This window comes from Orbicella franksi, chromosome 2 (assembly GCF_964199315.1).
Source record: "Orbicella franksi chromosome 2, jaOrbFran1.1, whole genome shotgun sequence".
NCBI lineage: Eukaryota > Metazoa > Cnidaria > Anthozoa > Scleractinia > Merulinidae > Orbicella > Orbicella franksi.
The window spans coordinates 7160402-7184558 of NC_138146.1; the positions used below are offsets into that span (position 1 = coordinate 7160402).

The 24157-nt window shown below is 38.3% G+C and overlaps 2 protein-coding genes across 2 annotated transcripts; both read right to left on the bottom strand.

The window, feature by feature from the left end:
* Nucleotides 1–26: 26 nt before the first annotated feature.
* LOC145470269 (uncharacterized) lies at nt 27–6862 on the bottom strand. Its single transcript, XM_081454104.1, has 3 exons — nt 6820–6862; nt 516–1556; nt 27–485 (listed from the first exon to the last, which is right to left on the bottom strand). Exons 1-2 carry the CDS (start codon nt 6860–6862, stop codon nt 766–768), a joined length of 834 nt encoding a protein of 277 aa, XP_081310230.1. The 3' UTR covers nt 27–485; nt 516–765.
* LOC145477931 (uncharacterized) lies at nt 5139–22269 on the bottom strand. The gene is made up of 17 exons (XM_081455807.1): nt 22053–22269; nt 20575–20676; nt 19947–20056; nt 18728–18907; nt 17943–18022; nt 15636–15756; nt 15024–15086; nt 14390–14535; nt 13544–13667; nt 12571–12721; nt 11547–11673; nt 10012–10069; nt 9346–9434; nt 8641–8761; nt 7645–7686; nt 7444–7494; nt 5139–7322 (listed from the first exon to the last, which is right to left on the bottom strand). The coding sequence occupies exons 1-17, from the start codon at nt 22120–22122 to the stop codon at nt 7206–7208; spliced, it is 1752 nt and encodes a 583-aa protein (XP_081311933.1). The 5' UTR covers nt 22123–22269; the 3' UTR covers nt 5139–7205.
* Nucleotides 22270–24157: the final 1888 nt, after the last annotated feature.

A 24157-nucleotide genomic window follows, 5' to 3' on the forward strand; every position in this document is an offset into this window, starting at 1 on the left:
GAATAGGGATCCTTAGCAATGTGGTCATTTATACTATTTCCCTGTGGGTAGGAGAGGTGATAAATAGTTCGCCAGTCATTTGAGTGTTTTTTAGGAATAATTCCCACTGGATGACACTGGAAATTTGCTAAGGGAGGGGCAGGATAGGGACCGGCTACCCGTCCTAAGTTCACTTCCTTTTGCAGGTTGGCAGAAACTACATCAGGGTGCTGCGTCGCAGATATAAGGTTGGGGGAAATCCGGGCTGAACGCGGCCCACAATAACCAATACGAGCGCCTTCTTTAAGCGTACTTAGCAAATTAAAGACAAAATTACGATCTGGGTGATCGGTTAATTCTAAATCTAAGCGATAAATGTCAATAGGTGAGGATACTAATGGCTTCTGATGACGCCTTTGCTGCTCCACTTTACTTCTTGCTTCGCTCACTGGGTCTGGGGACTCCCGCGTTCCGGGCTTGGCCACTGGATTGTTGCTGAGGGCAGTCTTGGACAGTGTGGCCGTTTGAATAGCAGCGGCGGCACACGTGCGGGTAGCTGCAGTTTCGGCGCCGGCACCCGGAGGACTTGTTGAAGTCAAAGCACACCGTCTGGGAACGACGCTGTTTTCTGTAGGGGTCAGCGGAAGGACAGACATCTTCAGCGTGATAGGGACTCGAGCAGATACCGCAATGGGGCTTAGCTAGGCCCGAGAAGGTCACCGTCCATAACTCCAGGTCTACTTTGTCCCACTGAAGGGACAAATTGGAAGAGGCACGGCGACGAAATTACTGGTCGTAGGAAAGCCAAGCAAGACCCTTGAATTTAGTTACCGCGCGACTAATTATCTGCTGGTACTTAATCAGCTCAAGGGCCCGTCTTGGATAGGCAGTTACAATGACCAACATGTACACCATGTAGGCCTCCAGCCACTTCTGAAAAGAGTCTATAACGGGTTTTCTTTTCCTAACCATGGTGACCGGGGAACCCAGGGGACCTGAGGACGAGTCGTCTAAGCGGAGCTGAATTTCAGGGCCCTGGGACTGATACAAGTTGTCAGGTAAGAGTAAGGCAAGATCAACGTACTCACCCCGGAGTATTTTGTCCTCCATATTACGGTCCACTGGCCTCGACAGACCCAAAGGAGACGCCATACCCGAAGCTGCGAGAGTTTGGCTGGAGGGCGTTGGGCTGAAGGCGCTGTTTGTACGAACGGCGTCCAGAGCGCTGTGTACGGACCGGGATACGATGTCCTCAATGGCAGAACGCTGCGCTGGACTGAGGGCGTCTCTTTGATCAGTAGAGTGATTAGTATGGAAGAGATCTTCCTCTGTATCTGACTGCAGCATGTCCTCAATAGAAGACAGCGAGGCGCGGTCGGAGAGGGCGCTGTCCTCCGGAATGCTGAGACGCCGGCCTTGAGTGGCGTCGATTTCACTGGCTGTAGTGGACGGCTGTTGTGTGGATGTTTTGTTCGCCGTATGACGAGTGCGTTGAGGCCGACCAGGTCTTCGTTTAGATTGACTGGCCTTTCCCGTCGATGCTCGCTTGAGCCGGGTGAGGAGTTGCACTTTGGAGCCTGTTATGGGCAAATTCAGCGATTGAAGACGGAGTTTGAGGACCTCGCTGGATAGCTTCGATAGGTCCTCACTTCTGGTAGCGACCCGAGCAGTATTCGACGAGCGGCGAGAGCGAGCAATGGAAGGTTTACAAAAATTAAACGATAGATTTACAATAAGTAATAGCTACGTTGCTTAGACGAACTCAGAATGGACTCCGAACAGTTTTCCGAGCTTTTATACGGAGACGTTCGTCTGCTTGTAAGCCAGTAGAAAAGGCTGTACTACCGAACAGCTTACCCTAACACGTGTAACATCTTAAACATGAATAGTGCTTTAATGCTTTGCACCAATGCTATGGTACGTTATAACGTTCAGAAGATAACAAAGCTACAATGTTTTAGGTTTGGCTACAATAACGCTTACAGTTTGTTGACCTTTGGAATATAACTGCTCAATAGCTCTATAGAAAGTGATGTCGCCATGAACGGCTCATTCAGAACGTACGTCACGCTCCATTAACTATATTTTACTGGCGTGACAGTAAAATCTCATATACCAATTATCGGTTAAGTTGGTAATCTAATCTTTTTTCAACAAAAATCAGGGAGGTGAAGTAAAGATGAGTTTGTTTTCCTCGAAATATTTCAGGAATTTAACGAAATATACAAAATTGCCGAAGATATAAACTGTGGCGCGATAAACATCTGTAACATTTACCTGGGAAAAAGGTGGATTAGTGTAACTCAGGTAGAGATCAGTTACAGAATAGCGTCCATTGAAAAACATCACTCAGAAAAATGCAAATGACGCGAAAAAAGAGACAGAGAGGATGGGTAAGACCTGTCAATCAAGTAATCCCAGTATAGGTTGTTTTCAGGAGTATTGTTCCAGCTTCGACTGACTGCTCAAATTTGCGTTATTCTTCGGAGAAGAATAGAGGTAGTGTGTTTCATTGAATAATACTTTATGCCGCAGCAAAGCGAAGATTTCAGGTAACATTTCAATGTTCGGGAAAAAAATTCTCGCTTTCTCTGCTTTTACTCTTAATTTGTTAATTGATATTTTAAATCAAATGTGCCATAGACTGCAGAGTTTGCCAAATCTCGATCAAAAACTGTCCTTTTGTTGACAAAAATGTTCGAACGATAAAATTTGAGTTAGCGAGAGAATGGCTTAAAGAAATTACCTAATACTGCTGTTAAGCGAAGACATCAATGTTCAATGCTTCAGCGATTGGGCGAAGCGAAATATGTCTTCTTTCGGGTGTGATAACTGGATTTTCCCCAGGGGTAGGTTGCTTCGATTCTTTGCCGTACACTACATGCTCTTTTGAAATGTATATAAGTAGCCTTTACAGATGGAATGTGAATTTCAAAACTTTCAAACAACACTTATTACTCCATCTGTATCTGTATTGTTTTCAAAAACCCCACTTGAGAACTTATAATATTCTTTTGGGAATTCGTCACTCAAGGATCCCGGCGGCACCCTTTGCAACCTCGTTCACAGGTCAAACCCCATTTTTTCTCGGCGGACGCTTTTAAATGGGGGGATTCTGTCTACTATGGTTTAAAGGGCATTATAAACAAAAACGCAAATACTAATTATCAGTTGGTAATCTACTCTCGTACGGTGCACATCATATCTGCAGTCGGCTGAGGAACGAGCTCCCCTTGCGACGGTAATCTTAGCAAGACGTTGGCAAAACTTAACTTCTGTTCATCAAGATGAAAAACACGTTGATTGCTCTCCTGATTGTCCTTGTCGCCGTATGCTGTGCCAAGCCTAATCACGATTTTTTCCACCGAGAGTTTCGCCAGAAAGACTTTCAACGTCAAGACAACGCCCGCCGAACTTGCGGTAATGCCGGTTTCTTGTTGCACGAGATCGTCTCTTGCGGTGTTCTATACACTTTGACTTGTTGGCTACCGTTTACCGTTTACATAGCCCAGTTAGAACCCCATAGAGCCCAACACGATCACAGTCGAGTATTTTCATTCCGTTTTGTTCAAAGTACAGCTACTGTACAGCAACTAGCATAGCCTGGCAGTTAAAAATATTACAAAATGATCCTGTTCCCGTTCGTTGTATATTCAACAGCAGAATAACCTTAAATATATCTTCGTCTCTTTAAAGTTAACTTTGGTGATACTTTCTTGTCTTTCTCATTGGGAATATTATTTGTTAATGCAGTAATAGCCAATAACTGCAGAGTTGAGAAACAGGTTTTACCGGATTGCGCAGCTCGGGTAGTTGACAAGGTAATAGCTTAAGCTTCGAAATGTCTACAGCTTGGTACTCAATTGATTTCTTTTCTCAGACATGTCACCTAAAGAAGTGAATGATTTTCTGGCATTAAAGGCAGAACTCAAAGGTAAGATGCGAAGCTGATCTAAAAAACTTAAAACGTTCCCAGAACTTCGACCTGGATTTCTAGTTTTTCTTCCACTCTGGGGACATTGAATTTGAAATTCAAAATCACTGCTTTATGTTTCGGCCCCCAAGAGTTCTTAACAGCGGCACATCTGCCCGTTGGAACTCTTTTAGGTTCTTAATAAGAGGTTACATAATATGCTCTCTGAAATGATTGTAATCTTTGCTATCAAAATCTTATATCAACAACAGCTATTTCTTTCATTCGTGTTGTTTTTCTACGAGACCTTTAAAGTCTGAAGTTTCATGTAGTTTTAATTGATGTATTTCCCTGTTGTCTTTTCAGATCCCCAGTGTTTGATTACGAAAAGAGTTTGTTACTCCTCTTCCATCTTTGTTGATAAGTGGAGAAAAAAGCGAAACTTGCACAAATTATCTCGTAATTTTCTTCCCTTTTCTTATAGAATTTGTGCTCTAGCATGGCTTTTCAGAGCCAGCGTGAGGCGGGAAGGGAGGTATTGGGGGGGGTGGGGGGGGGGGGGTCTGGCGGTGGGCTTTTGAGGTCTCTCAACTTTGAATGCAGGTACTAACTTTAAAATTATTTTGAGGCAATGAACTTAAAATTTGTTGACTTGTCCTAAAATTTTGCTGGAAATAATTTGATAGTGCAATTACATATCACTGCTCAAGCATCTCGACGTTTTCATGCGAAACGTAATCTTACAAGCCGATGTTTCAAGTTTTCAATCAATCAATCAATCAATCAATCAATCAGTCAATCAATCAGTAAGTCAGTCAGTCAGTCAGTCAATCATCAACTCAACTCTTTATTTATGCACGCTGCCCCTAAATTTTGAATCTGCAAACAAGGGAATCGGCCGCACGTATTATTCCTCTTTGTCAAGTCTAACTGTGACCATGGGATGAGACGATGGGGCTTGGTCAAGCGTTGTCGTGGTGTTCAACAGGTTTTCCCAAAACATGCTGGACTACGCATTGCAACGAAGGCAAGGAAACACACAATACGAAACGACTCGAAACGACACGACATTGCAATGATGGCATTCGTAGAAAAACATATCAGCCAATGAAACCAAAAACTCACTCAGCCACAAACTTTTTTGCACTTTATTGCAGGCAAGTCAATGAATTTTTTTTTCGTCTCCAGAAAACGTACTTTTTAAATTCGTTTAAATAGGTAAATCTTAAAGGTTGGATACCTTGTCTACGTGTATCTGTGATACGAATTACGCGAGATGAAACATGGAACACCTATTGTAATAGATTCGGAACTACACTACATAATTATTTGCAGTGGAACTCCGGCCTAAGACAATTCCACGCTTTAAAGCCACGTAAATATGAACACATTTAGATGGCCAGTTAGTAGCTGGAATAAGATTTTTATTGTACATATAGCGAGAATTTTACGCAATAAACCTTGCAAATAGAATTCTATATGTGCTATATTTCCACATGTGAAAAAAGAGATACGTCCAATCAGCTTCGCGTATGGCGTTCTTCCCATGTGAAAATATAACCAATCACCGTTCAGAGTAGAATCACTTAGCCAATCAGAGTTAAGCACTCAAATGGCTTCCGAGAAGCGCGGTCTTGAAATCACCGCCCGCTTGAAGTTTATGTTTCGAGAACATGGCTTCGGCTTCCCGTTTTAGTTCACTTTCGGAAAAACAGCAGCGGAATATATCCAACATCTTGAGCGCCAGAACTTCAGTTTGAGAATCAATGGCCATTTAAGAAACCGAGGAAGTAAATTTAACATCAGAAAGTCAACAACATTCAAGGAGGAACATTCAAATTTAAACAGTGTGAGTCAGAGTCCGAATTTGTCTTTGTACAGCGCGAAGCGCCGTCATTACATGATTAAGGTAATTCCTCTCAAATAAAAGTTGCAATAGATTTTTGTTCAAACTTTGTCCACTGAATATTTGTCATATGATAACTTCAATTTTCAAATAAAAAGGAGGGGGGGGATGCTCATTAAGGAGCAGTGAGGCATCGAAAATGCCTCATTTTGGCATTATTTAATGCTTATTATAAGAACGCATTCCCAGTAATTGTAAATCTTTGTGAGCCCAGACTCAAAAGAACACGCATTAAACTACAGTCAATACATTTTGTCGGACACAAATAAACATTTTAAGTTTGATTCAGACAGAAATCTAAATCCTTGATTAAAAATTTAAACCAAATTTCTTGACGTGGTTACCGACAGCGAAATAGAAAAGACCACAGTGTATCTGCTATTTTCTTATTTATTCAATTTTCAGCAATAGAAATTAGATCAATCTTTTCTCACGCAAAGCTTATGATTAGTTGATCACAATGACTGTAAAAAAAATTGGGGTGCCCGTGCTCGTTGGTGAGCTAGAGCCATTTTGCAACTGATAGAGCTCAATATCAAGGCAAATCCGTCATATTTTCAATATGCGCGTGCACGAGCGCGCGCTAATCACGCCATAAATTATGCGCAGTAAGGATGGGCAATGCAATACTGGGGAATGACCTTAAATCTGAGAGTGATTAGGGACTTGCGAAAAGATTTCACTCTATGTATTTACGAATTCTCCCGTATTATATTTAAGCTTGTGTACTCTCTTTGTCCGCCTGTTGCTGGACTGGAAAACAGATTTGATTTTTATTATGCCCGGTCATTTAGATCAGTTTTCAATTTGTTCTTGTTCTGCATGTAAACTTGTGCTATCGGGAAAACTAAAACTGATTTAACGGATATGTTTAATTCTCGTTATATATACAATAGACAAATTATAACATAGAAAGTGCTTTGTACGGATTTTTATTCACTCGTTGAAAAACTTTGGAACTCGTGAATACAAATCCGTACGTCTCACTTTCTATGAAGTAATCTATATATACGTTACTTACAGAACATTTGTCTTTTCATGTATATCACGTTGTCCCGTGTCATTGTAATTGATCAATTTGGTTTAAGAAAAACGAGGTTTCAGTCAGGTTGCTTCATTTAAAATCGCATAGGTTTCGGTCAATAGAGATAATCAACAAACAATTTCTTTAAGTCCTCGATTGAAGGTTGATGATAAAATAGGGTTTACACATGACGTCACGGCAGCCATGTTGGTGTTCCAAAACAACGAAACGGTGGCCATTTTGTTGGTGTCCGGAACCAATCCTATGGACTATAAATTATGTCTTATGAAAACACTTTCTTTTGTTCCAGCGAATTTTCTCGGTTTCTGACCAGGTGAGTTAAGACGCTTTATAGCAAAAGAGTTACATACTATCATTTTAACCTATGTTATTTCTTTAAATGTGTCCATTGTTTCATTTAGCTTCCGTTTCTTGACCATCTCTATTTTGGCGGGTCTGGTTATTGTGTAATCGTTTCCTCGTCTGCCTGGAGAAACATTCTGCAACCAAAAAACAATAAAATACCAAATTAAACGTTAACAGTAAAAACATTCTTCGTACATTCGAGAGTCACAACCACAGACAAGAAAACACCAAAGAGCGGCTTTTGTGGAGTATTACCTTGTGTATAAAGATTGTCGTGTTAACTTTGCGGCTTATTGTTCGTCGCACCTGAAATGGTAAGAGCAATATTGTTTGATGTAAAATCTGCGAAGCAGAATCATATTGGCATGTGGCAAATGAAATGACTGAAAGGTTATGAATGTTTTAGGACAATACTCCTGGATCATGGGCTTTTAAAAGGTAGAAAGAGGATCAAACCTGCTCATCCAGTATGCAGTGGAAGATGCAGAAAACAATTCCCTGTATGAGAACAATCAAACAATCCGAATATGGTAACAAATGCATGAAGCCTTCTTGACCAAGCTGCTTACGAAAAACTTAGGAAGTAATATATCAAACATGAAAGACCGTATTTGACCACATTTCCAAACGCCACGAGGAGAGTTGAAATTTTTGACGAACTTCGAAGTGTTTGGACTGTGGTCATACACCCGTCTCTGTGCAAGAAATTGCCTCCGATAAACGTATATCAAGGTTATCTTTTCTAATTAATTCTCAAACAGCCTTTTGTTAAGGCCCAATGGAGGAAAAAGTTTGAGAGAGTTAAGCCCTCATAATCCCTTATTCTCAAGGTAATCCTTCTTAAGTTTATTTTAGATATGGTACCGCAACTTCCTCTGTGGAAAACGTTTTCATGCCGCGCGTTGCGTGGACGTTCTCGTGGAGGATGAGAATGCGACAAAGATTCATTTCGTTACTTGCAGGGTGCTTGGGCTGTCCACTTGAAGCAAAATTTACAACACAGGATTGACTGTTTCAAAGTCTTCCTGGGAGTATTTCAACAAGAACTTGAGAGGGAATACCCAGGGAATAAAGTTCTTATAGAGGACTAACTCTATTACATTTCATGCTCTCTTGCCAGGTCTTATTAAAAAGGAAGCTTCGAAAATGTCGTTAGTTCAACATTATAGCAATGATTTATATACTTTACAGGTTAGCTCCGGATCACTGGATTCCAGTAACTCTTTTTTCAACTTATGCCTTTAGTTTTAACTCCTCTAGACATTCCTGTTCTGTCTAGTTCACTAACGTATAGCAGAAGCTAGAGTAAACTAAAAATGACACACACGGTGCAAGAGCTGATCATGGGCTAATTCACTTAGCGTTTATAAACGCATATAAGGTAATTCACGGGCGCTAATCGAGAGCTGCTATAACTGCTTATTCATCCTTGTACGGAATAGTTCCACGAACCTGAGTTGACGTCAACAAAATAAAGATGTAGGCCAACACCTCATGAAACTCTATGATCAACCCAAATAACCACGTGACACCCAACAAAGGAAGCAAGGCGGCCACACTCTTTAGTCCTTTCCTGTGATTTGAATTATAATTGACTTAATTAGCTGAGTAACGACAAAAGAATAAATATTTTTTTTTTACAAATATAAAAGGTCACCGCACAGTTGCGATAATATTCTAAAACATATGTTAACCCCTCCCAGCTCCCAAAAAGTGAATATAAGAGTGGCGAGAGTATTCGTCATAATTTTGGGGCGTTAAAGACCGCGTTTGGTACCGCTTCGTTTGTCGGCTAAATTGAAAAGGACCTTAGTTAGAGTTGTTTAATTTCTGACCGGCACATTACGTGTACAATATGAACAACGTACCTTTCAGAAAGAGTTTGTATAGAATTGAAAATGAATTCGAACCTGCCAAAATGCAATTCTGGTTCCTTCTATGGGTTCCTTTAAAAATTCTTAACGAGTGTCGCACTTTTACACAGACAAGAAAACCACGAAGCTTCTTTTGAACCAACTGCAGTTGAACCTTCTGCGAGCATCAACCCAATTTAAGCAGCAAACGTTGATCACCTTTGGGAAGTTTTCTTATACCCATTTGGCTCATACAAAACGGGGAATCATTTAATTTTACAGAACAGTTTACTGTATATCTTACCTTGTTTTCATCATCTGGTCATTGCTGTATTTAGTGGCCACTTTTCCAAACACAACTTTAAGCAGTATAACAAAGAAAACTAGATTGACCTGAAAAAATAAACAAGAAGTCGCATATTCGCTTATTGCAGTAACAATTGAAATCTGCAACAATAGCATACGGTAAAAGTGTAAAAAGAAAACAAGTTGTAAGGTCTTTGAAGATATGGGTGCGTTACTTTAAGGTGATCTGGATCAGGATCAGTGCTCCAAGATCTGTCTGGATCATGGTGCATCAAAGGATCCGATGAATCCACTCTGGTCACGGATTCATCGGTTTTTTTGATGCACTTTGATCCAGACAGATCTTGGAGCACTGATCCTGATCCAGAATACTCCAAAGGAACGCACCCATAGAATTTCTTGTAGTGGCTCTGTCGCGTCACTTTTAGCTGATTTTGTCTTTTGACATGTCGTGTTATTAAAATTGAACAAAAGACTGAACATTCAACCGGTGAAAAAGAACGTAAAAACCGACAATAGAATCATATTTTACTCAGATGACCCTTTGCAAGGAAAGTGACACTCAGATGTCAACTCTATTAATTAAACTGATGAGGGGATCATAATGGAGCGAAGATCAGAAAGGGGAAGAGATAGCATAGCTACATCTAATGAGAATACATACCAGAAGAATTGCAAAGACCGGTCCTGTATAGAGCCACTTACTGCCGTTCAACCAGCAACTATATGAATATACAATAGAGTGTAAACGCGGAATATAGCGTTTTTATTTCTAGATCTTGAAACTAATCTTGAGTTCTTTTACATGGTTCATTTATTGTGCTGTACAAAGTGTACGTTCGTACATTCCGTGTTGAAATCCCCCAAAGGTTGACATTCAAACTAAAGCCATTGAGCGGTACATTCATGCGGTGGTGGGCCGCGGTGGTGTTGAAGTTTGAAGTTAAATTCTCAAACTCATTAATAGTTCATCAAGATAAAGCAAAGAAAATCACAACCGGGAAGTAGGTTTGGATACCCGGTCTTAATTAGCATAGATGTTGACGATTTTACTTCTCCGTTTACTCATTAGTTTTTGTTTCGATTGAGAAGATATATCAAACACTCGAAACAGTGTTTCATCGGCTATCCAAACACCTCGAATTTCGTCAAAAAATACTGCACTGCGCGTCGTCTTCTCGGCGTTTGGATATCCCGATGAAACACTGTCTCTCGTGTTTGATATACTACTTGAAGTTTGTCATGGGCATCAAACTGACACTACGACGGAGATTTTGCAGCTGCAGTTTTGGTTAAAACAGTGTTGTAATTATGAGTGAGTACATTCGCTGGTGCACGAAATGCTTTTAGAACACGCGGATGAAGATACTTAGTGAATTGTTAAAGGAAGAGCAGCCTGTTGTTATCAGTTTTTATCACTTTCTCTAGGTCAAGAGGACAGAATTTAATAATTAAAGTCGTCGAGAATTTTAGGCCCCTTCCACACCACGACGGAGAAATTTAAAAGCGGAGCTTGATTTCCCAGGTAAGGCCTACTGTTCACACTAATCAGTCACGAAAAGGGAGGAAATTGAAAACGCCGACTTTGCGTTTTAGTTTGGACGGAAACATCATGATATTTCCCTCCCCGAAGTTTCCTCATACTCGAATGCAGAGTGTCCAGTGATTGTTGCGTTTTTAAATTCCTCCGACGTAGTGTGAACCGAAAACATTTGATGCGTTTTCAGAGTGAAATCTCCGTTTTCAAACCTCTCCGGCGTAGTGTGGACGGGGCCTTACAATTTGACATGAAAACCTTGTCACGCTTCGATCATTACATCACTCCTTTTATAGCTTCAATGCACTTATACACTTATTTTGAACAAAAAAAAAAAACATCATTGTATTTAAGCTTCCATCACCAGAAATGTCTTTGAGGTTTTAACTTTTCTAGATTTTTTGAGATCATTCTTACTCACGATAGTGCCGCGGTTCCCCTTTAAAAGCCGTTATCTTCTTTGTAAATATCACGACAAATTGATAAATTTGTTTATCATTGCAAAATAAAGTAAGTAAACAAAACGAAACAAGCACAAAGAAAAAAGAAAACAAAAACAACAACGACACAAAAACGAAAGGAAACAAAGGTATACATGTATAGACTGTTCTTCCCAATTCTACTGTTACTCTCGTTCTGTTTTAACTTTATCAAGCACATGCCTGGTTCTCTCCACTTTTGCAGCGAATTTACTTGATCCACACCAGATGTCCTCAATCATGTCTTGGCTCATGTCGTATGTTTTGCTTCTTGCAGCTGCCGTTATACCGACAATCAGAGCTGGGATGCCTGAAAGAAATAACTGCCTTGTTAAAAGTATCACTTTCTATCAGGTTCTCGGTTAACGCTAGATCGATATATTAGCTGCCTGTTGTCCCTCAAGAGGGCAGCATCCCAAGATAAAGTCGACTTTCGATAACTCGAGCCTTCAAGGGAAATTGAAAAAAAGGTTCGAGCTATTGGGAGTTCGAGTTATCGGGAGTTGAGAACAATTGACCGACGTTTGGAAAAAGGAGTTAAGAAGGAACACTTTGTGAAACCAGCGGAACCTGAACTGAACTGACACGGTTTGTGTAATGTAAAAGAAAGGAAAAAGTTCACATGTCTGCTTCAAAATAAATTTAATGCTTTGGATACAGTACACTGTTTATTTTGACTTGTACATGTCGCGTATTGATAGACATGGTTCGAGTAATCGAGGGTAAAATTATATAGAAAATGACCTGAAGGGAAACTGAAATTGCTTCCAGTTAGCGGGAGGTTCAAGTTATCGGGGGTTCGAGTTACCGAGGGTAAAATTACAGTATATGTATGACGGAAATCCAGGGGAAATCGATTTTAGTTTGAGTTAGCCCGAGGTTCGAGTTAGCGAGGCTTCGAGTTATCGGAGGTCGACTGTAATTTTACTTACTCTTAGTATCAAATCGAGCCTTAAGCTTTTGCACGTAGAAAATTCAAGTGGTGGTTTTTCGTGCGATATTAAGAAAAAAAGGCTAAACACAATAAGACTGTCAGATTGAAACAAATTATTGCAGCCTAACATACCATTTACTCTACACGTATGCATTTATTATTTCGATATGCGTCCTTCTTTTAAATACAATTGCTCTTATTGTCAATTGACGCTTTTTTTCCTTTTCAGATAAACTTGCTGTAAACTTTAAAAAACTCCCCAGAGTTACTTACCCCATCCAATGGCAAGGTACGTCATATAAAAGGTCTTGGCTGATATCACTTTAACCAGCTTTATGAAGAGATTCACTGCCTCCACTAACATCCATGTGAAGACTGCTGTTTGAAAGAAATGGCGCACAACGGCAATCGCTGTGCAGGCAGCCTGCGGATTTAGAAATTTAGTTAAATTTATACGAGGTTGCCTCTTGACCATTCTGATTTTAAAGGCTTCGTTTGTGGCGTCTTGTATAATTTAATTAATAATTTATAACATGAGTTTCATTTAAAACAAATATGACGCCATTCTAAAGTTCAAAAAGATAAGAAAAAAACTGCCGGGAAAAAAAAAAAATTGTTATGTTAATCTTTTTCTGATGGTTTATTTCTTATCTTTTTGACTTGAAAATGATGTCATTAGTTTTTCTTAATATCATTAAATATGATCTAACTGAGAACAGTTTTTCGTTCTTAAGAATTCGTGACACTGAAAGCCTACTTTAAACGACTTAGAGTGAGTTTTGCGATGAAGATTGAGAGGACCGGTTAGTAATCTGTAAAGAGAACGGGTATTTAATACATTTTGTGTTTAATGCCGCCATAGCGAATGGAGAATAAAGACAATAAGTACTGCTTCTTCCTTATGCCCACCACTAAAGAGAAATGAATAGCGTTCATTTGAAAAAAGAAAATTTGTCATGAAACTCAATGATGGAAGCCATGGACTTCTTTTTCCCGAGCTAATGGGATTTTGACATTTTGTTTTTCGATGCTTTACGAGAGTCTAAGATTAAAGAAGACCAGTTTGCCATCTTTACTTCATTGGAAAAGTATATTCGACGAATTTGTCGCGTACCCCTTACAACAAGAGATCACCGAACATGGTACTTAATCCCGGCTAGGTAACTCAGTTATAAAAATTGTCATCACCAAATTTTGTTTGGACCTGGCGAGGCATTTCGAACAGTTGTATACGGTGTGTACTTACTATCCATTCTTTCCTGTTGTTGAAAGCTATCACATCCGCAATGTAAACTGCGTATCCAAGAGCCCAAGAGATGAGAAGGCTTTTGTGTACAAACAGCTTTTCAGAATTCTGCGCTGACTGTATCCTCGAGTGGGGTAGACAAAAAGAGAACGGAATCTAAATTATTGTGATTTCAAAGATGTGCCGTTGCTTTACCTTAAAAACTAATGCAGAGGCATGCAAAATCTGAAATCAATTGTAACATTGCGTTACTTTACCTTCAATTAATAACCATTCATCATCAACAACAGCAACAACAAGAACATCCAAAACAGCCAACAAACAAACAGACAAACAAACAAATCATTCAAAAGAGCAAGCAGACAAGCAAACAACGAAGCAAGCAAGCAATCAAGCAATAATCAAGCAATAATCAAGCAAGCAACAAGCAGCCAAGGAACCGACTTACCACCGAACCGACCTACCTACCCACCTTACAACCTATCAACCTACTAACCTGCCAACCTATCAACCTACTAACCTGCGAACGTACCAACCTATCAACCTACTAACCTACCAAACTAAGTAAGTAAGTAAGTAAGTAAGTAAGTAAGTAAGTAAGTAAGTAAGTAACTTTATTTAATGAGGGTAAAAACACTTTACAGTCATTGACTGATAAACTCGTGGCCCTCCCTTAAACAATTAAAATATAAATCACAATGATTTTAAAAATATCTAACTATGAATAATAATAATAATAATAAATTGCCAACCTGCTAACCTACCAACCTGCCAACCTGCCAAACTACCAACCAAACAACCAATCAAGCACACAAGCGCGCAAGTGGTCAACTAATTCATGTTTACCTTAAACATGAAAGTATTATCAATGAACAGATTATCGCCACAAGTGAAATAGAGATCAAAACCATCTCAAGACGTTCTTTTATCGTCCTGTGTTTATCCGTCGTTGTCAAAGTTGGTTTGGCTTTTATCACGAGTGTCCCGTTAACCTGTAACATAAAAGAATGACCCCAATCAAGAACAATCACATCATTTTGAAAGCTCTAAGATATGATGTAAGCCTTGGTTATTTGCTACTTTTCTCGGTTACATTCACAAAGATACCGTCTCTCGAAACACCGACGCAAGAATTAAGAACAACAACTACAACAATTAAAGTGTATTTGTACCATAAACTCTACGCTAATAACTAATTGAGCCTATTTACGCTGTCATGATTTGGACTAGAGGTAGCTTGTTACCAAAATAACTTTAGGAGTTATTTATAGTTAGGTGTTAGCATTTATACAAAAATTTGATGATGTCAAATTGAAAAGAAATTAAAATATATAAAACTGACCCATCATGTTTAATTGTTTGAAAATGAATTATATATATTATCGTATTTTTGTCCAGATGAGTAGCGTGCGTAATTCCTATTATAATGACACCGGTTGAACTCAAAAACCAACCAACAGCAAAAAGCATAATTACATACCATGTAATAACTGGTCACTGTGCAGCCACCAGAAGTCACACTTGCTAGAGTGTCATTCACCATCTGAGAGTGCAAACGGAGTTGGGATCGTTAACTACAGTGGAAACGGTTCTTCGTTCTGGTTGCTCGTACTTTTGTTCGTTCGTTCGTTCATTCATTCATTTAGTCGTTCAGTCAGCCAGTCAGCAGTCAGTCAGTGAGCCCACAGTCAAACCGTCCGGCATTAACCAACTGAAGTCTAGGGTTTGTTTTTGATGCCTTGAATTCAGGTGGTGATGTGGAGAAAATAATAATGTTGTTATTCAAAATTCAATCGCGGATTCATATGGCTTTTCATGGCGTCAATCCTTCCACCTTCGTTGATATTCTACTCTGCTACTGTGGCTCTGGCATATTTCAGCATGATTCAACGAGAACTTTACCAAGTAGTGATTTAGTTTGTCGATATTTGGGACAATCTAGATTTAAGACACCTGACTTATGCTTTCACAAATGCACGCTCATGTGGCAGACTGACAACGTTCGGATGCATTATCAATTAAAGCAGAGTTGATTCAAGTCGATCCTTTCCAATTATCCCTAGGTAACTAAAAGTGTGAATAGCGAATTTACTTGTGTCCTGTTGTCTTGAGAAGAAGATTCGTCAAGCTCCACGTTTGCCTCCCCTTCAGCGTTTGGTTTAGGTCGTGATCCCTCATAAGATGTTATAACTAAACCAGTATGTAGATTCGATCTGCATTACAGTATGAAAAGAAGTTCCGGTGTAAGTCTCCAAAGAGTAATATATAAATTTAGCCAAGCCTAAAAGGGGAGCTTCTGGCCGGGTTGTTCAAAGCCCGATTAAGTTAACCCAAGATAGGCGAAAATTTTAATTTGAGTTTTGAAACTTTACGGTGGAGTTTTCCACTTCTGTTGTTTGGCCTTCTGTTTTGAGTTTCAATTATCTCAAGGTCCTCAAAATACACAAAAAGCAGTGAAAAACGTTTGTATACAAGAAAAATTATACTTCGGTTAACTTTTATAATCCTGGGTTAGCGTTAACCGACTTCCGAGCATCCCGGCTAGCAAGTTAAGGGGGTATGGTACCCTAGAATATGGCGATGTTCATGAAAAATTCAATTTCTTGGAAATACCAGACTTAAGACCTTTGAGGACTTGTCAAAAAAAAAAAAACTCTGAAACGATCTTGCCCAATTTTCTTCGAGATGAGTGTGAAATTTAAGGAAAGTACTCAGTGGTATAAGTTTTTTCACGTAGCAACGGCCATAGCAGCGACTGCTTGCTATAAGAACGTGACCAAAACTATAGTTTAGTTTTAACAAATATGAACCAAACTATTTAGTAAAAACTTTAAAGACATGAACAACTCCATTGGTATGATTAGTTGTGAAAAGCTTTGCCATCACAGGCTCATTCATTTTCCTTATGAAAAGGAATATTTCCCACAACTGCGGTATCTTTTTACAAAATAGAACAACCATTGCACCCCCTCCCCCGAGATCCAATCTGCACCCCACCCGCTATTTGTGGCTCGTTAAATGCTTAATACTTCGTGTAAGAAACTTAAAGTGCATTTTTCTCAAAAGTTTACTTTTGTACCGACTGACTTCGCGCCAACATTTCTACTTTGCAAGGTTTTTAAGTAGAATTCCCGAAACTTGGGCTCATCAAAGACCAATAGTGTCGTGATGTTATAAACCAAAAAATCGTGACATTTTAACGTCTGTCACGTGACATGAGATGATTTATCCACCGGGTGTGGTAAAAAATAAAGTTATTTCCAAATAAAGCCTGTGAAAAGCACTGAAATAAGAGTTAACTGTCAAAACTTAGGTTCATTGTACGGAACAAAACAGAAAACTACACGATATGCTTATTTGACAGTCAAATCTTGTTTTGTAAAAGAGCAGGAAGTGTTGGCGTCAATACTGTAAAATACCTCCTCATAAGGCTGTGGCTGGTTTCCATAGCAACCATTTTGAGTAAAACACTAGAAATTTAATTTCTCTTCTTGAGTACAATAGCACACAATTGATCTTTCCTCGCCATATTTAAACAAACTTTTTGGTCCATTCGAGGGTACCATACCACCTTTACCTGACATGAGCCCGCGATCTAATCGAAACCAGCACTTAGTCAGCGGTTAACTTCAAAAAAGCACGTGACCTCGATGAGCTTTTAACTTGGCCCGCGATATGGCCACGTGATACTGGTCAGCGGATACCTTGTTTTGACAGATGGCAATAGACCATAACATGGATGTCCAATATCAAAGAGTTACGCTACAAACCGAGGGTGCATGTCTCTGTCAACCTATTGGCTAGAGTATGTCCGCCATGTTGGGCAACTCCGCCGCCGTCGTCGTCGTCGTCGTCGTCGTCGTGCGTACACGCACACGAGCAATACCGCTAGTCATAAGAACCACGAGAAAATTCATTCATGGGTTTCTCTTTCTTTCCCATATGAGTATGGGGCTCCGCTTGGCGGCCCTTCGGGCCACCGGAGCTCTGCTATTAAACAATTGTCTTAACTGACATATTTCGTCGACCTGACCACATTTATTGGGCAGGATTCAAGAAGCCATTTTAGTATATTTTTCAAATGATGATATTCCATATGCAAAGAACTTGCCCCTAGTAGAGAATTTTCAATAAATATCTCGATCTCTTCCTTCTTATCAAATACATAACGAAATTAAAAAAAATAATAATCTAGCAAAAAAAATAAGGCAATTGACCCATTTTTCTGCTTGTATAAAGGAATGTTATAGGAAAAGAAAACAGTGACCTGAAATATATATATATATATATATATATATATATATATATATATATATATATATATATATACTAATATTCTCGCCAAGGCTGTTTGTTCTTAAAGCAAAATTTAAAATTCTCAAATATAAATAGTATTTACGTTGCCGTTGCAATTTTCTGGCAAAATTGCTTTTTAAAGTGATCAGAAAGGATCCTTCCCCAAAAATCGTCTGGACGCATCTGGTGAATTAAAAAATAGTTTAATTTTGCTAATATAGTATTCAATTCTAAAATTATGAGCACTTGCAAGAAAAACAAACAAACAAACAAACAAAAACAATAAAGCCAAAAACGATGGCTAAGAAAATCGCTGAAAACTAGAAAACAGGTATATATTTTACGTTTGATTTTTTTGATTTCTATTTGAGTTGCGGGGAGGGGAGAGAGTGTGTGGGGAAGGAGAGGGCGGCTTTTGAGGCCCTCAATTTGTAACTCAAAAAGCATTACTTCAACTGCGTAAGTAAGAACTTTTGAAGGATGCAAAATTGCACGCCAAACACCTTTTATGGGCAAATAAGGAATTTTTTTGAATGGTGCGAAAAGCTTTTGAAACAAAGCTTTTATTTTTTTAAGGGAAATATTTTCAGAACTGGAAGTGCACATATAGACCTTGTCTAGAGCTCGCAAAATAAAATAAAATAACAGCTAGATTTCGTACAAACGAATAAAGAAGCAAACAAACAGTTCAGATGTTAGTTTAAAAATACATTAAATGTTGGATACTATCCAGCTAGTGTTTCGTGTTATTACTATTGGTTGTTCGCTTCTTTCTCTTCGCATATTCACCCGAGAAATTATTGAGGGAGAGCCTTAATTACTTCAAATTTTGTGTGTTTAGCATTTCACTATGTAGTTAAGGCGAATAATACCTATAATTAAATGTACCTGACAATATTTCTGTATTTTATCCCATTCCGCGCTTTTACGCAATGGCCTTCTCTTGCACATGGAATTCTTTACCGTCGACAGAAGAGCCAAATATATTTTCTGATTGATAAAGTCTTTGTAAGCATTTTCAAGCTTTTTGACGATCTCCAGAAAGTTAGCCATGTTGACTTGGGATGCCTAGAGCACAAATAAGAGCAATCGTTAATGATATGGAAATTATTAAGAGTTAGAAAACAGTCCTAAGATAATACGCGCGCTGATTGGTTGAAAATCGTGTTTCTTTAACTCGATAGAAACACAGAACTAGCACGACCTGTTGACGTAATGATGGCGCGTGGAAAGAGAATTTACATTTTGGTAATCAAAGTTATCAAGTTGTTTTTCTTTTTTTCGTCGCGGTGTTTTCTAAAAGAAATAGAAAATATGTTCTCCGTGTTTCTATCGAGTTATAGAAACACTCGTGAAAGTTTGGGAGAATTTGAAAAAGCTGTGGAAACACTCGCCCGCGTCTCGTGTTCCCACAGCATTTCTCGTTCTCCTGAGCTTCCTCTCGTGTTTCTACATATGTTCTATTTCTTAAATAATGTTCCCTGTTGAAAACATTTGGTGTGTCTCGTATCACCATCACTGCTGGACTCCCAAAAATTATAGTTCTATGCAACGCACTGAAGCTACGTCATTGAACCTGGGTGGATGTATTTTAGTCTAAAATGTTTCCTTGGAGGGTGCAGATAAAGTGTATGCTTACGTCATATGACGTAAGAAATTTGTCATAATACCACACTACGGCCATCTTAGATCCACCATTTTCAATTTTTTTTTTTTAATGTCGCCAGGTAACCACTAACCCGCTTAAAAGCAATTATAACTAGTAAGGGCTGATAAAATGATCTTAGCACTGAAACCACATTGTTTCAAACAATTGCGCCTCTTACCTTCCTAGATGAATTTAAGATTGAGTTATAAAAGCTTTGTGACATTTCTTAGGTAATGACCTCACATTGACAGTTTATACAGGTAAATTTTGCTCTGTCTATGGGCCCTCCGTTCTTTCCGAATGACTCAGAGGAGAGGGGTCGAAGCAAATGCCACCTACATAGAGAAACGTAAGTTATTTTTGCAACATTTTTTTTTTTGGGGGGGGGGGGGGCTAGAATAACGTATACATATGCGAGATTAAAGGGAATTTTGTTCGTTAAAGCTCTGATCGACAAACCTGCGTTTGGTAGTGTAGAAGAACTGTCTGTAGCTCACATCCACAACCCTGTAGATAATTCCATGTAACATTTCCAGCTGCATTTTTCATACATCTGGCGGTAAGTTTACCTGCATTAAGAATTTAGGAGTATGGTTTAGCATTAATGCGACTCAACGGTCAGGAACTGCATAGTTGTGGAATTAAAACATTTTACAGACACATTTCGAGGACATTCGTCATCTTCAGAGTAAAAGTAATTACAATTAATTAATTGAATGGACCTATCAACTGTTTTTTTTTTTGGTTAATTTTCAAATAAACAGGAAAAAAATCACCTTCATAGTTCAATTTATCTTACCGAGTTTAGTAAATCTACGAAGTTTTATACGAACCCGTTGCAAACTCATAAAAATATGGGACCCTAGACTAACAAAGAAATGTATGCCATGCCTGAGCGCAATATAAAGTCCGTTATATTGTTATAGCTTTCGTTTGCAAAGATTCGTTGCCACACGTAATATAGGGCATTACAGAAAGTAAGTTGAAAAAGGGAAGTAACAGATTTTTTTTATAAAAGGCGTTGAAAAAGTGTCACCTATAGTCTCTTTATCCTCTTAAAGAAACGATAACAACTTTCTGCGCGTACCTGTCCAGGAAGAATTTATTGCCGAGCAATCATTGGTGATATTTTCTCCTCGGGCGATTCGTGGCCATTGAAGCTCAAAGTTTGAAACCGCTGGACAATACTCTGTAAAAAATGCTTTAACAGTGTTATTTTTCAAGTTAGTCTTTTAAACTGAGCCTAAAGAACAATAATGCATAACAAAAGCTTACGATCATGACACACGAAATTGTACGCCCATACTAATTTAGAACAACATGGATTGCAAACACTATAGCAAACTCAAGGAAGAGCATTTTTACATTTGTTGACTTTTTATTTTATTGAGAGCTTTCGCACTAATATGCTTTTCTCGCTTTGAAAGGTTTTTTTTTTCTTTTTACATTGAGCTTTCTTCATAATTTAAGAAAAAAAATATTTGCCTGGCTATTAACTAGAAGCAGGAAAACCCTTACAAGAAAATACGTGTCTACGTCGGGGTACTCGCAGTGCAAACCGAGTACAGAGAGGCCACTTGCTAAAAGGGAAGAGAGTCGATATTGTTCCTTTACGGTTCCAGGCACACGGCGGATTTGATAAGAGATTGAATATATAAACTTTGAATGTCCAGTGGACACGAAAGTATCAAACCACTGAACTAAAACAAGGAGAACAAAAGAAAAGGTTTTTCAATCCAATGAGCTCAATTAATCCTAACAAAAACCTGCTCTGCAATAACCGCGTTTGGCAAACGTAACGAACAGGCATTTGTTGAAGTTTTCAAATTTTCCGTGTGTAGACTTGTTGAAGTTACTATAAAGAAGGCTTGGATGACGTAATATGTGAAACATATTGGACTAGCGATGTTAGTGTCGTACAGATTGATCACATCTCCTGATCCTTTCAGTTGTGTTATTAGCGTAGTAATAACAAAGATTAAACGATAACTGCTCTCACCGCCTTATGCAAATATATTCCGTCATTTAAATCAAATTGAGCTGCTTAAATAGAAAGATGTAGTAATCACTAATATTGTTCGCAAAGGGCAGGAAGTACCTTTTAAGGAAAAAGAAATTGTGATTGCATCAACTCGCGAGTTCTCTCGTGCAATAACAAAACCGAGTTAGCTAAAATATATTACAGCCTCGTTTACCGTTATTTTAAAACGCAGAAGTCCAAGTAATTATTATTATTAAATAATAATAAAAAGAAAATTAGAAAAAAAAGTCTTAATGGACTCGATCGGTTTTGCACTTCTAGAGAGAGATTATGGATTTTAGCCACGCGAGCAAAAAAAATGTTTAAAATGCCTTTTATTGATCCATTAAAAGGGAAATTTTAGATTTCTACATTGACCACCGATGACATATTTAGCAAGAAAAGTATATTTGATGCGAGCGTTAACATGCTGTTGTTCATCCATTATTTCTTTGCAGAGTTCATTAAAATGTTGTAGTAATTAATATCACCGAACGTTTGTTATAGGTAGTAATAAGGTTTCACTCACAGGTTGTTTCACTCACCCAAGGAAAGCAGAGGGACAATTAGTGTAGCAAACAGCAGCCAAATCCTTCCAGCTCCATCCATTTTCATTAGCTGAGTTTTCGCTTGCTTTAGAATGTAGAAGACTATTTCACCTTGGATCAGAGCAAAATTAAGAGTTTGATATAGAACGTGATCGCGTTTTCCAGTCACAGAGATAATATCATGCTGACGTAATGAAATGGCAATATCCTACTTTCAGATGACATTTTGTTTGGACACTTACTTTGTTTTGTGATGTTAATTTCCTTGAAATCTTTTCGTTGTAAAAACAAAGGAACTCGACCCATTTCCTCATGATAAACTCACTTTAGTGTGTTAGACTAATATTCTGTTCCAATAATAACTCTTAACAACTCTTCTTTGCGAATTAAGAGCAAAACGTTTGAAAGCTCAAGGGGTAAGATTCATAACTGTGATCTGGCCATACGTATATTTAGCAAAGAAGTGGAACTCCAATTTGAATAATATACGCCAAAACCAATACTCCAGTTAAAAAGCATTTCATATTAAATTTTTTAACATGCGCATTAATGGAACTTTCTCTAGTTCATTTGCATGGTATTCTTTTAAAAAAGAATAGCTAAAAGATAGCCAAAATGGAAAAAAAATCTCACTACCAAATGACGTTAGAGTAAAAGGTATGCTACAAGATTACCAACATAGGAAAAAAAAAAAATTTCCATAACAAAATACATGAAAATTATAAAGGGATCATGATTGTTTTTAGATAATTACTTTTCCCCATCTTTTCAAACGTTACCTAGGCACGGTTAATTAATTCACGAAGATGAAATGTTCCTTAACCTTTACTCACGCACTACGAAATTGTATTTAGTTTGAAAGCTATCTTTGTCAGACCATTAATTAAACAACTGCTCTCTGTTGACGAGAAGAAAATTAATTTTTGTCACATTATGTTGTAATACCTACCTTTACCTACATAGATATAACTAGACCTGAGCAATGGCAGAGCAACGTTCCTGCATATTTAGATAAATATATATATATATTTCAGACTACACAGGTTTCGTTTGCAGTGGTTGGATTGCGTTCATACTTAATTAAAATTTAAAATTGGTGCTATCCGCAGAAAAAGCAACGTATTGAAATTTTTTTTTTTAGAAAATGGAAATTACCAATATCGATGCGCATACGATTAAGCTGAAAGGTTTTACCATATTTATCTACCCGGTAGATAGGAACCGGAAAATAAACTCCGCCGTATTGCTGCTATAGGTTCATATCATCGTAAAAGAAAAATTTCCTCCCAGCTGGCAAGAGATCGTGTAAATCTTTAGAAAAAAAAAATGTAACGTATCTCTGGTCTTTTGCCAGAACAACTGAAAATTACAACATCTCCAACATATGCGAAAATCATGAAAGCAAAGCAAATAAACAAATAAGCAAGATACTAATTGTGGTGCTAAGCTTGTCATTGCAAAAAAAAGTAAGAAAATACCAAAACAATTAAAACATGGTCTCATTCTGATTTTTTTTTCTGACCGACTTACTGACGTCATTACTGTAATAGTCGTAGCCAGAACGTGCTCTTTTTTGCCACGTCACGTCTTTCTCTCTCAGGGTCCTGAGAAGTGATGGAGATATTGAAAGTAATGGGAATGGAACTTGGTGTTGCGAAAATCTTCAAAGTTAGTGTATTTACATCCTGATCAATAAGGCCATCCACTCAGTATTTCTTATGAACAAAGAGGCTTGGTAGGGGAATATGAATTAGGATGTGCTACTGCGCGAAGATACGTTGATCTTATATATTTCGAAGTATGCCGTCTGGCATCTTTGACGATGGATTACAAAAATATTCAAAGAAGCTTGAAAATAAATCTCCATGTAGAAAAGAAAAATGGAAAAATTATATGTAAATAATAACTTTATGCTAAACTGGGGACTAATAAAGAAAAGAGCTGTCAACACGATGTCCTTGGCAACCAATTCTTCACCTCTCTGTCGGCCGGGAATAACGTGAATTCAACGGATGTAATTCAATGATTAGTTTAATGGCAGGGCTGATGAAAATAAATTAATAAATATGGAAATAAATTAATGAATCTATCAACACTGAAGC

What these genes read in the sequence shown, in the direction of transcription:
- LOC145477931 (XM_081455807.1), bottom strand. Translation starts at nt 22,122, where the DNA reads ATGAAAATGGATGGAGCTGGAAGGATTTGGCTGCTGTTTGCTACACTA. An exon ending in GTACCTTGCCATTGGATGGG is followed by an intron (nt 11,674 to 12,570) that starts GTAAGTAACTCT and finishes TATTTCTTTCAG; the next exon opens with GCATCCCAGCTCTGATTGTC. An exon ending in ACTGCATACTGGATGAGCAG is followed by an intron (nt 7,495 to 7,644) that starts GTTTGATCCTCT and finishes TTACCATTTCAG; the next exon opens with GTGCGACGAACAATAAGCCG.
- LOC145470269 (XM_081454104.1), bottom strand. Translation starts at nt 6,862, where the DNA reads ATGACACGGGACAACGTGATATACATGAAAAGACAAATGTTCT. An exon ending in CATGAAAAGACAAATGTTCT is followed by an intron (nt 1,557 to 6,819) that starts GTAAGTAACGTA and finishes TGCCCATAACAG; the next exon opens with GCTCCAAAGTGCAACTCCTC.